Here is a 19,810-nt window from a genome sequence, read left to right on the forward strand (position 1 = left end):
AGACATGAGTCTTTGCGAACACTTATCAACTACTGGTCATAAATTATCTGCTTGTGTGCCACTGAGCAACAGTTGCTAAATGCTACAACCACTATACTTCATGGTTTAGCTGAAAGCATTTTTCCTGTTCGAAGCTTGCCAGGTATTTTTAATGCCAGCTGTAAATTCTTAAAATTGTTCTAGCTACCCCCTATGTGTGCTCTGGAAATAACGAATTGCTATTTTCAATCATATACTTGAACATAAACTCGAACTACTGTTTATATTTTTTGGTTAAAAAGAATTGTTTGTTTTGGGGGTGATAGGAATTTTAGTGTAAGTCGTGTTTGTTTTTGAAAAGTACATTTTGAATGGGTATGCTCTAATAATTCTTCCAAGTGGTTTTATTTGTGTGTTTCCTTTTATAGCAAAAATCGTTTGTACAGAACAAAACAGTATCTCTATGTGGTTCATTATTTTTTTAATTGCCCTTATGGTAGTTAGTCCTAACTCGTTCAACTTGAAATTGTTGGTACCTTGAGTTCCAGGGCATAAATTTCATTCTATTTTATCAGAGGAATAAACTATTCCCCTTGGATAACAGGCGCATTTGAGAAAGCATTCATTTTTTCTCACATCTAAAGGTTAACATTAAATAAATGAACACTGTGGTGCTCTAAAATTATTTTTTAACTTTCATTTTATTTTTAGTGTGTTTTTCCAGGACCCATCAGCTCCAAGTCAAGTAGTTGTTTCAATCTAGTTGTGGAGGGCGCAGCTCACAGTGGCCCATGTGGGACTCGAACCCCACGACCTTGTTGTTAAGAGCGCTGCGCTCTAACCAGCTGAGCTGACCGGACGCCCCAACACTGAGGTGCTTTAAGTGGTCATCCTTAACCATTTTGTCGCGACAGTCGGATATATCTGAATGAATATTTCCATCCACTGCAGATGGAAGCTTCTAGAAAGGAAGTTTAGGACAGCAGATGTACATTTTTCTATATTTTTGTGTTTTTCAAGAATGAATAATAATAGAAAATTTTTATACATAAAAATAATGTCATTTATATACAAAGCAGCCCAAATTGTTATTATTAAATACATAAATTAGTCAAAATATCAACTTTTTTGTTTTTTGTGGATTTCTGGCACATTTTTTGGGGGGAAAAATGAAATCAACGCAGTGAAAGAGTTAAAGCCTGAAAGAGCCAGTATACCTTATAATGTACCAGAGTTAGCTCCATGAAGGCACACGAGCCTTGCCCTGGTCTTTGTGACTTTTCATGTTTCTTTTATTTCTCCCTCCTTCTCTACTTTGAATACATGTCATCCTAAATACATTATCTTGTCATTGTGTATTGGTTTTTAAATTATTCTTTATCCCAAACATCTCTTCCTCACCCTTGGAAAGTTTTGTGTTTTGTTGGATCCAGGCAGAAAAATGTGGCAAATGATAACATCCCAAATCACATTTCAAATTTTATTGCAAGTAGAAGATTCTGGCCCCAATTTCTCTGCGTCCTCTTGATGAGATTAGTTAAACTCTCCTCGAGTTACCTATGAAGAAACCACTACGTTACTTCCCTCAAGACACATACCGACCAATGGGTAGAAGGCATTGGAACCAAGATCTCCTTGTTTCTTGCCTCTCATAATTAAGCCTTAGAAGCAAGAGCACCCATCTGGGATCTCGGCCAAACGCTTACTTTTCCTTATCTATTTTTGGCATGCCAGGAGAGAAATTGTCACAAATTTAACAATTATCTCACCTCTTACCCTTGAATGCTTTGCCAGTGTAGCTAGCTGATTGTGATAAGGTAAGAAATGTATTAGAGTAGCAGTGTCCAAAGTGTATTGGGGAGAACATGAGGTCACTGGATCTTCCCGGGGTGGGGGGAGAGTTTCATGACAAGAGCTGACTTACCCAAAGATAGAGTTTTCTTTATTTGAAGACTTTTGAGAGCTTATATTCTATGACTGTGCATTGTGAATAACCAGGAGGAGGGGTTATAGGAGCAGCCTCCCCCTTCTTGAAGGAACCTCCTTATTAGCTTGGTGCATGGAATGCAGTTTGGGAAGCACTGAATGCTGTGTGCTGATACTCTGGCCAGTCGGTCTCACTGTGGCATTCCCATTTAGCAGCACTCAAAGTTTTTACTATACACAAGCCACGCACAATGCCATTAAGCCATAAATAAATCAGATATTCATCTGACATGCTCTTCTGTCTGTGCTTCAATATACTGAAAGGTATAGATTCTACTTCACACATATTGCTAATTGCTAATGTCTCTCCTAAGCAGGTTTTAGGAATAAGTACAGACAGACCACCTGTTCAATTTAGAGCAGCACCCAATCTTTCTAGTGTGCAGCAGCTTTGAATCCAAAGCTTTGGGTAAAGAGAAGGAAGATTTCAAGCCAATGTCAGTAATTCCAGTGCAGTTCCCACGTGGCCATGTGCTCTGCCACAAAGGGAGAAACGAATTCCTAATGTCACTCCTTCGATGTCAGATCCCCTGTTCCGAGGGGCTGATGGCCTGTATTATAGACAACAGCCTCTGGGGGACTCGTTGAGTGGCCTTCACAGGCAGTCAAACATGCCACCTGTCAGCCTCACTGGCCACACCGAGGAATGGTGTTTCCAACCCCAGGCGCTCTGTGCCCACGGGCCATAACTCACCCTGCCTCTTTGTACCCAAGGGTGGCAGCAGAATTGCCTGTTCTAGCTCTTCTGTAGAGCCAGAAACTTGCTTGCTTTAAATAAAAACATTTACATCTGAATTCTGTTGCCTAATTCTGTGCTGACCCAGTTCTTGGAGTTTTAATATTCATATAGTTGGTTAATATATGGAAACCTCATCCTCTTCTCACGTGAATAGCCTTTAGAGAGCCCTTAAAGTGATACCTGGGAGTTGTGGGGTTTTTTGTTGTTGTCTTTTGTTTGTTGTATTTTTAAAATTTTATTGGGGAAGGGAAACAGGACTTTATTGGGGAACAATGTGTACTTCCAGGATTTTTTTCCAAGTCAAGTTGTGTCCTTTCAATCTTAGTTGTGGAGGGTGCCGTTCAGCTTCAAGTTGTTGTCCTTTCAGTCTTAGTTGTGGAGGGCACAGCTCAGCTCCAGGTCCAGTTGCCATTGCTAGTTGCAGGGGGCGCAGCCCACCATCCCTTGCGGGACTCGAGGAGTTGAACCGGCAACCCTGTGGTTGAGAGCCCACTGGCCGATGTGGGAATCGAACCGGCGGCCTTGGGAGTTAGGAGCATGGAGCTCCAACCACCTGAGCCACCGGGCCGGCCCGATACCTGGGAGTTTTGTCAGGACGTCACCTTATTTTACTGTTAAGGAAATTGACGCTCAACTAAGCCATACGGAACAATAATACTTCCCAGAGCCGTGTCTTTTATTGCTTCTCCTGTTCCCTCCAAACCGTGCCCTTAAAAGCCTTTACCTGTAGGGAGGACACTTTTTTCAAGAACAGACATTTCTTTAAGATATTGTCATTTGAGCTGAGAAGTTGGCCACCATTCCGTGGTTGAATGGAAAGCTCGAAATGCTTCACTGAAGAAGTGGCTTCCTTATGTGAGACTTCCTTTTGAGAGTCACAGCTCAGAGCCCCTCCCCCGTGTTTTCTTTGCTTATTCAACTCATCCGTGCTCCACAATGGAAACTTGGTTTTTACCTACCTCTTTCATTAGGGGTGTTAAAAAATTTACCGGGTATAACCTGGAAGTGCTGCTTAAACTAATTGCATTTACAGCCGGGACATTTGTTTTTAGGTAGTTAGTTTTCTTTCTGTGTGATGTTTAACAATATGGGGAGGGGGGTGCATTCATTGGTTTCACCAGACACGCTCCAGCATGTAGTTGAACTGCCAGACCTTTCTAGGAAATTTACATCACTTTTATAATAATGGTGATGTCACTGAAATGGCAGATAAAACCCTGCTGGGGATATCAAACACCTCTTTCACAATATATATATTTTTTGCTCTAGCCAGAGTTTCTCTCTTACACTGTAATAAAAATTCTTCTCTGGTGGGGCGGCCGGTCAGCTCAGCTGGTTACAGCGTGGTGCTCTTAACAAGGTTGCCAGTTCGATCCCCACATGGGCCACTTGGAGCTGATGGGTCCTGGAAAAAGACACTTAAATAATTTTTTTTAAGTTAAAAAATGTTTTTAAAAAATTCTTCTCTGGTGACTTAGAAAATGATTTTTGGATGAGAATTTGTCTTTTCTATGTAATGATATTGGTAAAGGCAATTTTCATCCTAGTATCCACTGGTTCTTTTCCTGGCATTGGGAGATAATACTGTTTGCTGCTGAGATTAAACTCTCTTACCTATGTAATCTCTAAAAAGTGAGGAATATCTTCCAGCCCTAATGGCCTTTTCCACGAAAGCCATCTGCTTATGCCATATATACATATATTGGCACACATTTTTGAAGCTTCAGTGTCACAGTGGGGGGACTCCATGTATCATAGCGAATATCTAGATTATATCTTTTCCTTTTACACTGTTGACCTGCCTAGAACCAACGTTCAATTCAACTTTCTTCAAAAGAGTGATTTTTAGCCCCACTTCTTATCATGGCCCATTGATTGTAGTCGTGGGTTAGAAAAGAACTTTATAAGATGAGAAAATACTATGTGGTATAAGATACTAATATTTTAAAATAATGATACTTTAAAATCAAGAGTTACAAAGGCACATCAAGTCTTTGGAGAAGTTGTCAAATGCAGTAATGGAGGTCAGGCCACCCGACAGCTGGCTGCTTTTGAAGTCTTAAGGCACAGACCAGTCTTCTAGTGCTTCCTTTGCTGCCTCCCTTGACCTACACAAACTTGCAAGCCATAATTGGCTGTCTTCCCCAATTCCAGGAAACTACAAAGATCAGAGGGGTTAGTACAAGTTGCTTGATAATCTGCAGCGTTCTTTCTGTAATATAGGTGCCACTGCGTTAGCAAATTTTTGCATGTCGGTATGCAGATTGCCCCATCTTTCCCTCCTTCCTTTGAGGTGTGTGATCGCTGTTTTATTCTTTTCTCTTTTCAGGCAGGTTGGGCTTTGAGGTCCTGGGGCCTTTATACTTGGCGTTCTATTTGTGTGTGTGTGTGTGTGTGTGTGTGTGTGTGTGTGTGTGTGTGTGTGTGTCTATCCCATTTCCTGAGGACCATAGGAAATACATGGCTGGATTGTCAACCGGTCCCACTGTTGTTCCTATCCTTAGAAGTTATGTACCTCTCAATTTAGAAGTTTCCAAGTGTTTGGAATGCAAGGTGGTGTGTAGATATGGGTAGTGAAAATGAAAAATAACTTCTGAGGACTTGTAGACTTGTGTGCTCGGTTCATCTCTAGTTAAGTGTGTGTGCATATTATCAGGCTAGGTTAGAAGTACTGTTAACCAAGAAAGTGGAGTTGCTGAGCCCCAGCCTGATGTTTTAGAGTCTCACGTTACTTTCTGTGAATGGAAGAATCTCTGAATCACTAAAAAAAATTCCTCATAGAATCTTGAATCAGTAAATGCTTACAGCATTTTTGACCCATCGACTCTGTTAGACATTCTGTAAGAGAGCTGTATTTCATCTTTAGAGCCACATTTCTGTAGCCCTGAGGTCCTTGGGGTGAGGGCATGGTGGGAGAGGGATCAGATTGGAAACACTCAGAATTCATCATTCCTGGTGAAAGGAAGCTGCTCGGTAGATCACATTTAGATAATGAAAGTCTAACTCTGAGGTTCTGAACAAGGCTTTCTTTCTTATCTAAATCCTCAGGGTCACTACTTCTTTCTGAGCATTGCACTTGCTGATTTAGATGTTTGTATTTTGCGGGATTAATCTATGTCCTATAGCAGTTTCTATTCAAGTAAATGTGCCATCATGGAGTAATGCCTAATTAAAGACAATCTTTGTGTCTGGGGATGTACTTTGAATATTCAGTTGTCTTTTGATCAGGTGTTTGAGTTTCAGTTAATATGACCATAATTAAGCTTTAAAGGCAAGAAGACAAAATGTCATGTCTTGATCTTGCTTCACTATCTCTGGCAAAGGAAGGAGAGATAGCTTAATCACTTAAGAAGATGCCGTAAAAGCAAACTCTGAAAAGTATGATTTTAAAGCTCGTTTTAGACTTATGAGTATAAATTACACATCAAGATGATTCTTCTGGGCTTGTTATACTGGAGTGGAGTGGGTTTGGAGTGGGCTTGGAAACTCCAACGATTTGACCACTGAATGCATTTTAGCAATTTTAACCAGGAAGCTTAATATACTGGAAATGTTCCCCGGCATTGTAGTGTTCTCGTCCTGCACCCCTCCAAAACTAGTACAAAATTTCTGGTTTTGGGGAGTATTGTAATAGATGGCTGAAAGTTCCATAGAATGCGCTTTCTTTGCATTTTGAGTTCATTTATACTTTTTACGACTGATTATGCTGTTCAAAAATATTAGTGCTTCAGAGAAGAAAATAGCCTTGGGGCTGGGGTGCAGGGAACAGTTTTAAATTACAGCCAAGTTTTCAGATTTTTAATAGGGATTTTTTGTTCATTTTTTAGCAAATATATTTGCTTTATAACTCTCAAAGAACAGTCTGATGAACAATAAAAATAATGCTCTGTTTGCTCAGGATGACATCAGTGATTGGTTGATAAAATAGGTTGCTTTGCATTACATCAGGACCTGTAAGTTTTGTCAATGATCTAAATAATCAATGGTAAATGAACCACATGCCAAATAAGTATTGAAGGAGAATCTCATTTTTGTGAGCATCTTAAAATGATGGGAGGGGGCCCTAGGTGAGGGTTATTTGTATTTTTATTCTTTGATAAGCAAATTGCTGAAATTATTTTACTTAAGAAGTGTAGGATTCTGGCTGGTATACTAAAAACTTGTAGGATGTTAATTAAAGGCAATCACTAATTCAGAGAGAGAGATTCTGTAGCAGTTTTCTCAGCCCTGGCTGCAAATTAAAATTGTCACCTGGGGAGCTTCTAGAAACATTAAATTAAATAGTAAATAAAAGACGCAGGCATTGGTATTATGTTTAAAGTCAATGTGTGGCCAGAATTAAGAACCACTGATCTATGACTAAGTGATAAATTTAAGTCTGCCGAACACCTGAAAAGGATGGAGAGATGAGCTCTGTTTCAGATCCTATGCCAGCTTTATAGTGACAGTCTTTTGTTGTTGTTTTGTAATTTTATTGGGGAAAGGGAACAGGACTTTATTGAGGAACAGTATTTATTTCCAGGACTTTATTGGTGAACAGTGTGTTTTTTCCAGGACCCATCAGCTCCAAGTCAAGTGGTTGTCCTTCAGTCTTAGTTGTGGAGGGCACAGCTCAGCTCCAGGTCCAGATGCCGTTGTTCAATCTTAGTTGCAGGGGGCGCAGCCCACCATCCCTTGCGGGAGTTGAACCAGCAACCTTGTGGTTGAGAGCCCGCCTCCAACCAACTGAGCCATCCGGCAGCCCGGGAATTCAGTGACAGCTCAGCATCTTCATTCTAGTTGCTGGGGGCGCAGCTCTCTGGCCCATGTGGGAATCGAACCGGCAGCCCTGTTGCCAAGAGCTCACGTTCTAACCAACTGAGCCCACCCGTCCGCCCTATAGGGACAGTCTTGTATTGAGATCTCTACTTTCCCTTAGTGAATTGAGTCGCTGGTCTAGAGGCAGTCAAGAAACAAATTATACATCTAGCAGCTTTTTCTGTTTTAGTACTAGCAAAGGCACAGGATTTTAAGATGGTGCTAGTTGAGTAGCAATAATATTTTACTCTGATTTTTACTGAGAGTCTATGTTCTGGTATAAACTAGTTGCTTTTTTAAAACTATTCAGTTTACACTATGGACGTATAGATCAAGAGTACAAAAGGGTGATTTTTGTCTTGAGGAAGAAAATTAAATTGCTTTCCCTATTAATTCATGTTCTAAATATACTTTTTAATATTCTTTATACTTCGTGTTGTAGTGTATGATGTGTCATTAAAATAGAATTGGTGCCAGCATCTTTCAATTTTTTAAAATGTTCTTAGGGACATTTGGATGGGAAGCAGATGAGCATAGGATGGACGCTTACTGAATTAAAATTCATTGTGGGGTAGCAGGAATCATACACTCCCACTCCAGACTACGTTGTGTGCCGTCCAAACGGGAAATTTTTTCCTGATTCCAGCTTGGAGTTTCTCTGCCTTGGCGAAGGCACCTGCATTATTCAAAATCACAGGAATTGAAACCACTGTTTTAACAGTACATTGGCAGCAAGTGGAAAATTACAGTGAATTTACACAAGTTCCGCAGATACATGTGTATGTGGACCAGACAACGTTAAACAGTTAGAGTCAAATTCCACCAAAAATTGGAGGTTCATCAGATTTTGGAGTGAAACCAGCATGGGAAAGTTACTTGTTTCACCCCACCCCACCCCCAGCCCTCAGGCAGCTCCCACGCCAAACCTGCGTGGGCCGAGGAGATTACCCTTTTACGAAAACTCCTCTGGAATAACATGCTACCATTTCGTCACCTAATGATGGTCCCTGCCAGGACCTCCCCCACCACCTGCACATCGATTCTGAACCCATTTTCTTCAATTTTGTGGAGCTAGAGATCACTTAGGCCTATTCAAAAGAGATCCCCGAGCTAATGTATGGGGCAGCGCTTAGGAAAACTGTACATGCTATTACGTGTCGGGAGTTCATCAAATCATCGTGGCTGAAAAAGTGCGTTATGCTTGTTCCTTCCTCTTGTTCTCTGGAGTGCTGTTACCTGCCAGAGAAGAAAGCTGAAGACAGTTCAGAATTGGGAAAGTACTGGTTCATTTTTGTTTTAAGTTCATCAGTGACCATTGTTAACTGAGGGGAACAGTCTGTGTCAGCTGTGCAGGAAACATGCAGAAAACATTCACTGACCCTCTACCTCTTTCCCTTTTACTCTTCCCCCTTTCCATTTGCAGAATGATCTGAGAACTGGCATAAAAGTTGGCTTTGCCTTATTTACTCTATGCCACTTCTTGCTTGTGTGAAAAACGAAACAACCATATGAATATTAAAGGTTGTAAATTGCGGTGTGTGTATATGGACTTGACACTTTCTGTAATTTGCTCTGGTACGTTATAAGGTTCAAGTCTGTTGTAGAGACTACAGTGAGATGGTAATTTGCAACAGAAGGTGAGGATAGGTCTGAAGCAGAATAAACAATACTTTCAGCAGGTGTATTCACTTTCAGTTTACATTTTGCTAAACGGAGTATGGAAAATTGCTCTTATCAGTAAGCTGTGTCAGACCCTGTATATTACAGTTGCAAACAAAGTCAGTTCCTGAATCAAAATGTATATAGCTACCCTTCTGGGGAAGGTATTCTTGACTGGTTTCCAGGAACTGTTTGAAGATTGACCTGCAAATCACTGACTCGTAGCACGAGAAGGACCTTGTACAACCAGTTGTTCTCGTGCCCTGTCTTTGGGCAGGCAGGTAAATAGCTAAGCTGTCCAGCACTGATACTTACTGACTTTTGACAGATTGCCATGGACAGATTCCCACAAGCTCCCTTAGCCCCATGCCAGAGTAGATTTCCAGAAGTCACCCTCTATATATAGTCTTAATCTCTCCTATTTCAATTTATCCCAGTTACTTTTCATTTGATTCCCTACAGATTTTGAAGGAAATAACCCCGTTAAATAATAATTTAATAAGCTTAAATAAATGGTGAGGCAAGAGGTCTTATCTGTCTATGCTTTGAGGTGATTTTTATTTTCAAACTAAAAAATTTTTTCCCCTGTAATATCTATAAGGAGCAAAAATTCAAATTAGAATACATCCAAAGACAGACATTTGGAGAACTTTGCAAGATCTAAGTAGTTTTGCTTAAAATGATTATTTTGGGGTAGAGACTTACATCTTTGACCTTTGAAAGTAAGGAAAGTCTTTGTGGCTATATACTTCTGAAACATTTTAGGTCGAGGGATTATCTTTTTAAAAATAATAATAGAAATATATAAGTGGATATTGGTTTCTATCATACTTCCTTTGACTTAAATATATGGTCATCTCAAACATGGTAATATTGTATCATCAAAGGAGACGATCCTTAATTTATATAAGAAAGTGTATTATCCTGATTTAATGAAACAAAACAGTGAAACCTCAGTGAAATTAAAAGGTGAGGTAAAATGGAGCTCAACCTTGGAACTTCTGGATTCAGCAAATCTACTTGTTAAAAATGTAAAAGGAACGTTAGAGACATGTAGTGTGAAATGGCTCTTTTTGACAACAGGCTCTAAGAGTTCACAAAAGAATGTCTTTCCTGTAAAGCCAAAGAGTTTACCACTTTTCTTTGTAGAAATAGTTATTCAATTCCATTAGTAGAGGCAGCCATTCTATTTCTGTATACTTAAAAGTAACTATTTTGTGTTTAGAACTAATTTGCATAATACTTTCTGCAGTCTGCTCCAGACAGGGTTGTCATGAACCGTTATATAAAAATTAAATATTTCCGGTCTGACCTTTCCTAAGTTAATGTGTTGCTGTGATGGTGATCGTTGAGATTCTGTGGATGAAGGAAAAACGACTGGCAATAAAAATATTATTTCTCTAGGATGCATTTTAGAATTGCAGGGTTGGCCTCAAAACAGTTGGCTCAAACAACACTTTTACTGAATCAGCAACTAAGAGCTTAGTGGAGTTTGACTTTCCAGACAAGGTTTTCTCCTCTCCCTACCACTCTGCAGAAGCATGGAAAAGAAATGTGATGAAAACCTGACTCTTTTTTCTCTTTCTCTTGGTCAGTGTGCTGGGGAAGAGAAACGAGTTGGTACACGCACAGTGATTCTTGGCAATCGTCCAGTTTCAACAACAGAACCTTACGTTGCACAAAGATTTTGTGATAACAGAATAGTGTCATCTAAGGTAAGTTGTTTATTGAATTCAATAGATGGAGGTGCACTTACACCAATCATATACCAACTGTGGTCATCATTCCACCAAAAGGCAGTTTTCTTAAAGTATCATTCCGTCGTGTTATAGCTGAAAGATCATTCACTTGCCTTCCATTATGTGAATCATAATGCCTGTTGATTATACATATTCATAGTGCCTGTTGATTATACATATTACTTTAAGCCTTAAAGTGTGCTAAAAAGTAACTTAAAATTCAAAATTATCCAAATATTGCTAATATAATTTAAAATAATTTAAAAACTGCACTGAAAAATATGTGATGTGTAACTTAAAATGATGACTAAAAAAATTGTAAAACAAAAGTGTACTAAAAGTAGGGAATTATTTACTGGCCCAAAGCTTCCTGAATTGCCCTTAATTGGGTGGACTAGTATGTAAATAATTTATATTATTTTGGAGAGTGCTATCATTGAATGACATCTGACCAGAGGGTAAGGGGGGTGGTAGGTGAGGATAAAGGGGGTCCATCATATATGGCGATGGAAGGAGAACTGACTCTGTCTGGGTGGTGAACACACAATGGGTTTTATAGATGACGTAATACAGAATTCTACTGAAATCTATGTAACTTTACTAACCATTGTCACCCCAATAAACTTTAATAAAAAGAAAAAAGAAATTTTGTCACCATTAAAAAACAAAAAGAATGACAAGTATCTTTCCCTGTTTCAATGAGAAGCTTCTCCCTCCACTCCTGGGTCCTAAAGGGTGCATGCTGCTCAGTACAGTGCTGAACAGTTAGGAGAGTTGAATCACTTAGCTGTGTCACCATTTGAATAATCGTCTTACTTCAGGACATGGTAGTGCTAAAAGTAGTGGCCTGCAAGTCTGAAGACCTGTATTTAAGTCCTGGCCGGACCTTTTACTAGCTGTGTGACCTTGGCCCAATTAATCTCTGAGTCTGAATATCCTCATCAGTGAAATGGAGCTGATATTCCATATGTGAAAACACTCTATAGTTCCTAGTACCTCACAGTCACCATTCTACAAGTAGTAGTTTACTAATCTTTACCTTTGGCTGACCAGGTTAGGTTCTGGGCACTAGAAGGCTGGCCCGCTGCCATCTCTTGTAGCATAGCACAAATTTTAATTAATAATTTTCCTCACTTCCTCATGCAGCCTGGCAAGGCAGATCTCAAATGTTGGTGCCACTCGGTTCACTGCCTGTTTGCAAACACCTGGGATCTGAAACACAAAATTATGTCCTTTCTCAAAACATTTAACATTTTAGTTTTCAAACATACATGTGATTCCTCTTTGGGTAATGATATAGCACAGATTACATTTAGCTATCTGATTATAACATGTCAAATATGGGCGGAATGAGTGAAAACTGGTATCTTATGAGCGGATCTGTTGGCCTATAGAGCACTCTGAGTATATTTGGATAAAATGTTTGTTCCTGTTAATTTTTAACCTTATGGCAGAAAATTCGTCCTCAGCCAGTAGTTTCTGTACCTGTGCCCAAGATACTGAATAGTCCTTGCCTGGAAAGCTGTGCGTTACCTGTATAGCCAAGAAAACCATCAGTAGTCATCCTTTGACGCAGAATCATAGACTTGTAGAACTGAAAGATCCTAAGAGGTCATCTCGTTCAACTCACTGGCTTTACACACGTAGAAAGCAAACCCAGAAAAGTTAAGTTAGGGATATGGTCACCAAGTAGAGTTAGTGATAAAGCCAGGAGCAGAACTGCTTTGTAAGGTCTAGAGGCTCTAAATAAAGAGCCCTTTTCATATGATTATGCTGTTTGGGTTTCTTCCTCAGTTTGCTCCCTCCTTTTGCATCAAGTGAAGTATAAACTATTTTCTAGGGAATTACTGTTTTCCATAGTGTTCTATGTGGAAGATAGTAAAATGGCTTTTCAGTGAACTAGCAGTAATCATTTTGTTGTCATATACTTGGTGCTTTCATATTTTAAAAGAACTTATAAAACTCAGCTTAATTCTCAACTCTTTTGTATTTAATAGGTTATTTTTTATATTTTAGCTAGCTTCGATTTTGCCAGTAGTCAAAGTAATACAATAGGATATTTTCTGAAATATTCAAGAGCTCATGGGACAAATAAAGATTCTTCCTAAACAAATTTGCTTATATAGCTATGTGTATGTATATGTTTCAGAAACCAGACTAAAGAATTGAACATTTCTATATTGATAGACTAACACATCTCTTCTTTCTCTGTAAATGTTATGTGTTTACAGTTTTAATAGTTAACTGATTGTTAACATGTCTGCTTTTTCATAAAAACTCTAGAGCAGAAAAAGAAGAAATGACAGTATACTAACTTCAGAAAAAGAATGAAATCTTAAAGTAAGAGGATAGCATACAATGTATAGTGGTAAAGAGCTTCATTCTATAAGGATGTCTATAAGACAGAAGACCTGGGTTTGAAGTTAAAATAAGTCATTTAACCTCCCTGTGTCTCAATTTTCTTATCTGTAAAATGGAGAAATAAGCAGTACTTACCTCATGGGAGTGTGCTGAGGATGAAACAAAGTAATCCACAGGAAGCATTTAAGCACTGTGCTTGGCATGTAGTAACAAGTCAATAAATGGTAGCTGCTATTGTTACTTACATTTCCATGATTATTATATTATAGTCCTGAGCAATACTACTGATATATCCTCAGTCTCATGTGTCTTAAATGTGTGGTGTTGTCTCTCTGAAAAGGAGACCTTCCAGTCCATTTTGGAAAGAACAACCGTTTCATAATTTGACTTTTTCTTTCTCACATTGTCTTTTGCCTGTGTGTATCTGCACCAGAATCTTTTAATTGAAGAAAGGTACAATTCATAGAATGTTAGCTGCCTTCCAACTTTTTAGCAAGTGTTGCTTTCCTTTCTCAACCCTTTAGTAATAAAAATAACTTTGTCTTAATTGGGTACTTTTTGTTTACAAATACCATCAATAATGTCAGTGTAACACTGGGAATAAGTCTTATTAATGCAAAGAGCCCTAAAGATAAAAACGTTGACCTACTTTAGATTTTATTTACTTACAAAATTAGTGGTCTTCTCTTCTTTGGGGAACACAAATACTTTCTTTAGTAAAACTTCTTCTCTGCAGCCTTCCAACTTTAATGAAATCTGCAGGGACCTTTGGGAATCATCAGAATTTTGTAGTTGGTATGAAACTCCGAAATCCTCTTCTGTAGCAAAAGAAGCACTGATTGCCCCTGCTAGGATCTTTAGCTTCCATCATATTTCACTATTCCACATTCTTTTCCTTTAAAAATCCTAAGCCTCGTCTTTAAGTCCCTGCAGTGGGATAATAATCAGCGAATGCCACCTAATTCCTGGAAAGTATGCCCATGGTTAAACTTAGTCCTCTTTTTTTTCCAGTTTTTTTTTAAATTAAAGTTTATTGGGGTGACAATTTTAGTAAAGTTACATAGATTTCAGGTGTACAATTCTGTATTACATCATCTATAAATCCCATTGTGTGTTCACCACCCAGAGTCAGTTCTCCTTCCATCACTATATATTTGATCCCCCTTACCCTCACCTCCCTCCCCCCCACCCCCTTACACTCTGGTAACCACTAAACTATTGTCTGTGTCTATGAGTTTTTGTTTCTCATTTGTTTGTCTTGTTCTTTTGTTGTTTTTGGTTTATATACCACATATCTGTGGAATCATATGGTTCTCTGCTTTTTCTGTCTGACTTATTTCGCTTAGTATTATACTCTCAAGATTCATCCATGTTGTCACAAATGTTCCTATATCATCTTTTCTTACTGCCGAATAGTATTCCATTGTGTATATATACCACAACTCCTTTATCCATTCATCTATCGAAGGACATTTTGGTTGTTTCCATGTCTTGGCCACCGTAAACAAAGCTGCAATGAACATTGGAGCACACGTGTCTTTATGGATAAATGTTTTCAGATTTTTTTGGTAGATACCCAGGAGAGGGATTGCTGGGTCATATGGTAATTCTATTCGTAATTTTTTAAGGAACCTCCACACTGCCTTCCTTTAGTGGCTGCTAAACTTAGTACTCTTATGTGAAAGGACACCTTGGATGAAAGATTCAAGCCTAAAATTACACGAGCATTTAAAAATTGGAATTGTCCGTAGAATTTATTAGACTTTTTTTTGTCTGAGTCTTGTCGAACTCTGTGAAGCTGCCTTTTCTAGCTAAATTTATTAAATCCTAATGCGGTAGTATCCTGGTAACTCCTTTTGCTCTTCTGAATTTATGGTGGAAAGAATGTCACATGAAAGAAAGTTCTGCTTGCCGTTGGTAATGGCAATGAAAGTAGACTGCTAAGATGCTCAAATTATTCGTACTTAATGCCCACATCAACAGGAGTTGATAATAAAATGGATACAGTAATTTAACAAAGTAAGCAGTTACTCAAGCCTAGAGCTCTGCTTACTTCCTAACCTTAAAGTATAGTTGTTTTGTTCCATCACATCCCAATCTGAGTAGTTAGAGAAGTCAGCGCTCCACAATTGGCTTGTTCAGTATAATAGTTACTACTTCCGTTTTTTAACTGCTCCCTTTCTCCTGTGATATGCTGACACAGTAGAACAAGTTATTTGGAGCTTTAGCTTCCCCATCAGCATTTTTAATGCTAAATCAGAAAATTTGGGGACTTGAGGTAAAAACAAGTAATGTTCTAAAGCCTCCCTTTGCTGAAATTGAAATAATGGACCCTCAAACTGTGATTCAGTTCACTTCAACCTTTCTCCTTTGAATTAGGAAAGTTGTTTATCAAAGTTCGTAATATTTTGGTTTCCAGTTAAGTGGTAGGTATTTGAGGGGCTGACCCACATTTTTTTCACATAGTTGCTGCTTTAGAGGCCACATTTGTGTAGCAATTATTTAATTCACTACAGAGCAGAATATAAAATGCATTGTATAATCTTAGGAAGCTGGCATTTTTCTGTAGACCCTGTTTTTAAACATGTTCTAAATGTCAGTGTTGCTTATTAAGTTTGTAGTTGCATGTTCAGATAGTGTAAAAGATCCACTTACTGCTTTCTTTAAAAAATCTCTATTCTCATTGTTAATGAAACAAATGCTATAAACAAATGTTACTGAAACAAATGTCTTAGTTTTGCTATATAAATAGCAACTATTACTGAATCCACTTTTTAGATAAACAAGACAATTTGAATAACTTGGTGTATATGGCTTTAAAGTCCGTTTCAATTTTAATCAGGCAACTCTAAAAAAGCAGGCTTCTCTTGGTCTGCATTGAAATAATATATGAATAATGTATGCTATATTACATTTGTATTATAATAAGGAGAATTTGCTTTTTAGTGGGAGCAAAGGAGGAAATGGCCAACAAACGAGTTGGTTTATTTTTTTAATTAGTTTCAGGTGTACAAAACAATGTACTAGTTAGACATCTACACTCTTCACAAACAGATTACCCACTCCCCCAATCTACTACCCCTCTGACATCGTATGTAGCTGTTACAGTTCCACTGACTCTATTCCCTATGCTGTACTCTACCTCCCATAACTATTATATATATATTATAGTTGATATTCATTATTATTCAGCTTCAGGTGTACACTGCAGTGGTCAGGCATCTACACCGTACATGAAATGGTCTCCCTAATAAGACAAGTGCTCATCTGACACCCTACAAAATCTTACAACATTATTGATTATATTCCCGAAACTGTCTTTCGTATCCACATGGCAATCTTGTGGTTGATTATGCTTTCTAATCCCCTCACATTCCCCCTTATCCCTACCCCACTCCCATCTAACAACCCTCAGTGTTTCCTCTATGTCTCTGAGACTGTTTCTGATTAGTTTGTTCATTTATTCTATTTAGATTCCACATATAAGTGAGATCATACAGTATTTGTCTTTGTCTGACTTATTTCACTTAGCATAATGTTCTCTAGGTCTATCCATATCGCTGCAAATGGTAAGATTTCATTCTTCTTTATGGCCGCATAATACTCCATTGTATAAAGATACCACAGTTTCTTCATCCAGTTGTCTATCAGTGGGCATTTCGGTTCTTTCCATGTCTTGGCTATTGTGAATAGTGCTGCCATAAACATAGGGGTGCATATATTTTTTTGAATTAGAGTTTTGGATTTCTCCGGATAGATATCTAAGAGTGGAATTGCTGGGTCAGAAGGTAGTTCCATGTCCAGTTTTCTGAGCTACCTTCAGACTGATTTCCACAGTAGCTGTACCAGTCTGCAATCCCACCAGCAGTGCATCAGTAAGTCAACAAACAAGTGCTGGAGAGGATATGGAGAAAAGGGAACCCTCGAACACACAAGTTTTAATCAAGATTTTGTGTACGTCTTCTGTGTGTCAAACACCTGGTGGGCACTTGTGAGGGGGCTTGTGATGTGTTCCCTGACCTCTTAGTATATTGCCCAGGACCTGAAATAGGAAAGAAGAGGGCATATAGCAATAGTTTCCTGTACAGGGAACAACCAGAGTTCCTCAAGGGAGCCTTTCATTTAGGAAGTTAAAAAAAGTGGTAAAGGAACAGTGAGATCCTAGAGAAAAAAAACAAAAAGTGATTCCACCCATCAGAGAACTCTTAACAGTTCCTAGTGTTTGTTTGTTTAATTAAAAATCCCTTAGTTAGGGAACAGAAGGTCAATAAGTTCAGCTGTTAGCCTGTTGTTGTAGTTGAGCTTATTGTTTCAGGATCTTAAGTAATCAGGACAGTTAAGTGTTGATCTGAGCCAGTGGTGTTGACCCCTTTGATTTTTGGTCACAAGCTGCCTTAGGAAACTGATGAAAAGTATGGACTCTTCTCCCAACCGATGCCCACCCACACACAATTCTGCACTTCATTTTGAATGGACTTCCCTGTGGCACTTCCGTGAACCCCAAAGGAAGAACCTTCTAGGTTGTCTGTTGGTTGTAATGCAGCTGCAGCACTGAATATTCCTGCCTCCATTCATCTTCATTTTCTTGGCATTCCCTGAATCTTGAGCCCATAAATCTTTTACAGAGGTTAGTAGTAAATTCCCACATACTGTGTCGTACTCTACAACTTTGGCTTTTCGGTCACTTTATTTAATGGGTAGTTTCTCACCTTATGGAGATACTTTGGATGGAGATTGTTCTATTGTAAATTTAGATCTTAAGGTCAAGAAACATGTCTTTCTGTTTGATTTCTGGTCTTCATTATCGAGACATCTAAAATATCCAACTTCTAGAGATTTTTAAGTGACCCAGTCCTTGAGCTTCAGGTATCAGTGAGAAAGTCTATGTGATGTGATAGTTGGCCCAAGAGTTCTCTCCTTTTGCCCATGTACAAATCAGCACTGAACCCTTTACCTGTCACCAGCTACCAAAGCACGGGGTGGTATGTTGTTGAGTAAAGTGAAAGCCCTCTGTGACCAAGGGTTATGTGGGCACCTCAGCAGTCACGGAGGTGGGAGGTGCTCATAGGGACAGAGTTAGCTCTGGGATGGTCACCCGGACTCCAGGGGTGCGCTGACAGAGCCAGAATCACCTTGTTCATTCATTCATCCCACTAATTTATTTGATATCTGCTTTGTGTCAGGTACTATGCTAGGTGTTGGGGGGAAAGTAATAAAAAGATAGGTGAACAGCCTGTCCTTGCAGAACTCACTGCCTATTGGGGGGGAATCTTTAATAAAAATGTGTCCATATACTATAATTGTTCACTGCAACACGTGTTATCAAGGAAGTGTAGGATGACAGGAGAGCACATAACAAGAAACCTAATTCAGATCAGATCATGGAACACAGGGATGGGACTGGGTGGCCCACTTGTAATGGTCAAAGTGAAAACTTCGTTCCTGAAAAAGGCGCTTACATGCTATACCTGGAAGTATATGCTTATTCATATGTGTGAGGTTTGGGTTTGCACATGTTTTCAAAGTGGTGTGATAATCCAGACCCATATGAGTCATCGTTACTAACACTTCATAAGTTTGCTTTCTAATAATATATTTTTTCTTCTGTCTTTACACAGTATACACTTTGGAATTTCCTCCCAAAGAATCTGTTTGAGCAGTTTAGAAGAATTGCAAATTTTTACTTTCTCATCATTTTCCTTGTACAGGTAAGACCTCCATAAATGACCACTTCACTTTGAGAAACTTGATTGCTTCAGACACATTTTCAACCCATTTCTAACCTTAAGATGCCCTGTGATTAAAAAGATGCCTTAGAGCTTATTATAATAATACTTTTTAAAGTACTCATATTGCATTTTAAGATTTGTGTGATTTCATATATTTCTAAAGGAGCATTTTTACCAGAAAATTTGTTGAGACTTCCTTTTTAAAAAACTTTCATGAATTTTATATCTTTGTTCATGCTAGAAGGACGTGTTGTTCTATAGCATTAAAGGCGGTGGCATAGATCAAAATTGAAAGTAGTTTAAATTGTTTTACTTTGTTAACCACTAGTTTCAGCTTGGTTGAAACTTTACCACTTATCTTCCTGATTATCAGTTTTGCTCTGCTTCATTCATTTACTTTAAGGGTCGAAGCCTAGTATATCCACCTGCTCCTGTGAGTTCCTGCAAATGTTTTGTGTTTTAAATGTTAGACATTTAAAATTATGTCTTCCTATCACTTAATGATAGAAAGCCTGAAGGTTCAGTATCGTTTCTGTTTCTACTTTTTAACAGATGAGAATAATGAGAATATTTGGTCATTTTTAAAGGTAAATGGGAACAGAAACTCTATCAGAAACAGTGCTGTAATAGTAACGTCACTCAGCTCTTTCAACTTTATTCAAGTTATGTGCCAATTTCTCACAATGGTCTTTCATCAGATTTTTAAAAATAATGCATTAAACAAAATTAGATGCTCTTCCAAAAGAAAAATTGCATCTTCCATCTTTAAGTCTATAAGCTATTAAAAGCTTTCCCCCCACCAAAATTACTCACTGAAAATT

General features: G+C 38.6%; 1 protein-coding gene across 6 annotated transcripts in view; it reads left to right on the forward strand.

Annotated features, from left to right (window-relative positions):
• ATP11C (ATPase phospholipid transporting 11C (ATP11C blood group)) overlaps positions 1-19,810 on the forward strand; it is a 160,536-nt gene that overhangs the window by 56,668 nt on the left and 84,058 nt on the right. For all 6 annotated transcript variants that reach the window (XM_081043637.1, XM_081043640.1, XM_081043636.1 and 3 more), the window contains 2 exons: positions 10,756-10,875; positions 18,879-18,968. In XM_081043637.1, the coding sequence (XP_080899763.1) occupies positions 10,756-10,875; positions 18,879-18,968 (210 nt within the window). The remainder of the gene's footprint in view (positions 1-10,755; positions 10,876-18,878; positions 18,969-19,810) is intronic.

This window comes from Rhinolophus hipposideros, assembly GCF_964194185.1.
Source record: "Rhinolophus hipposideros genome assembly, chromosome: X".
Classification (NCBI taxonomy): Eukaryota; Metazoa; Chordata; class Mammalia; order Chiroptera; family Rhinolophidae; genus Rhinolophus; species Rhinolophus hipposideros.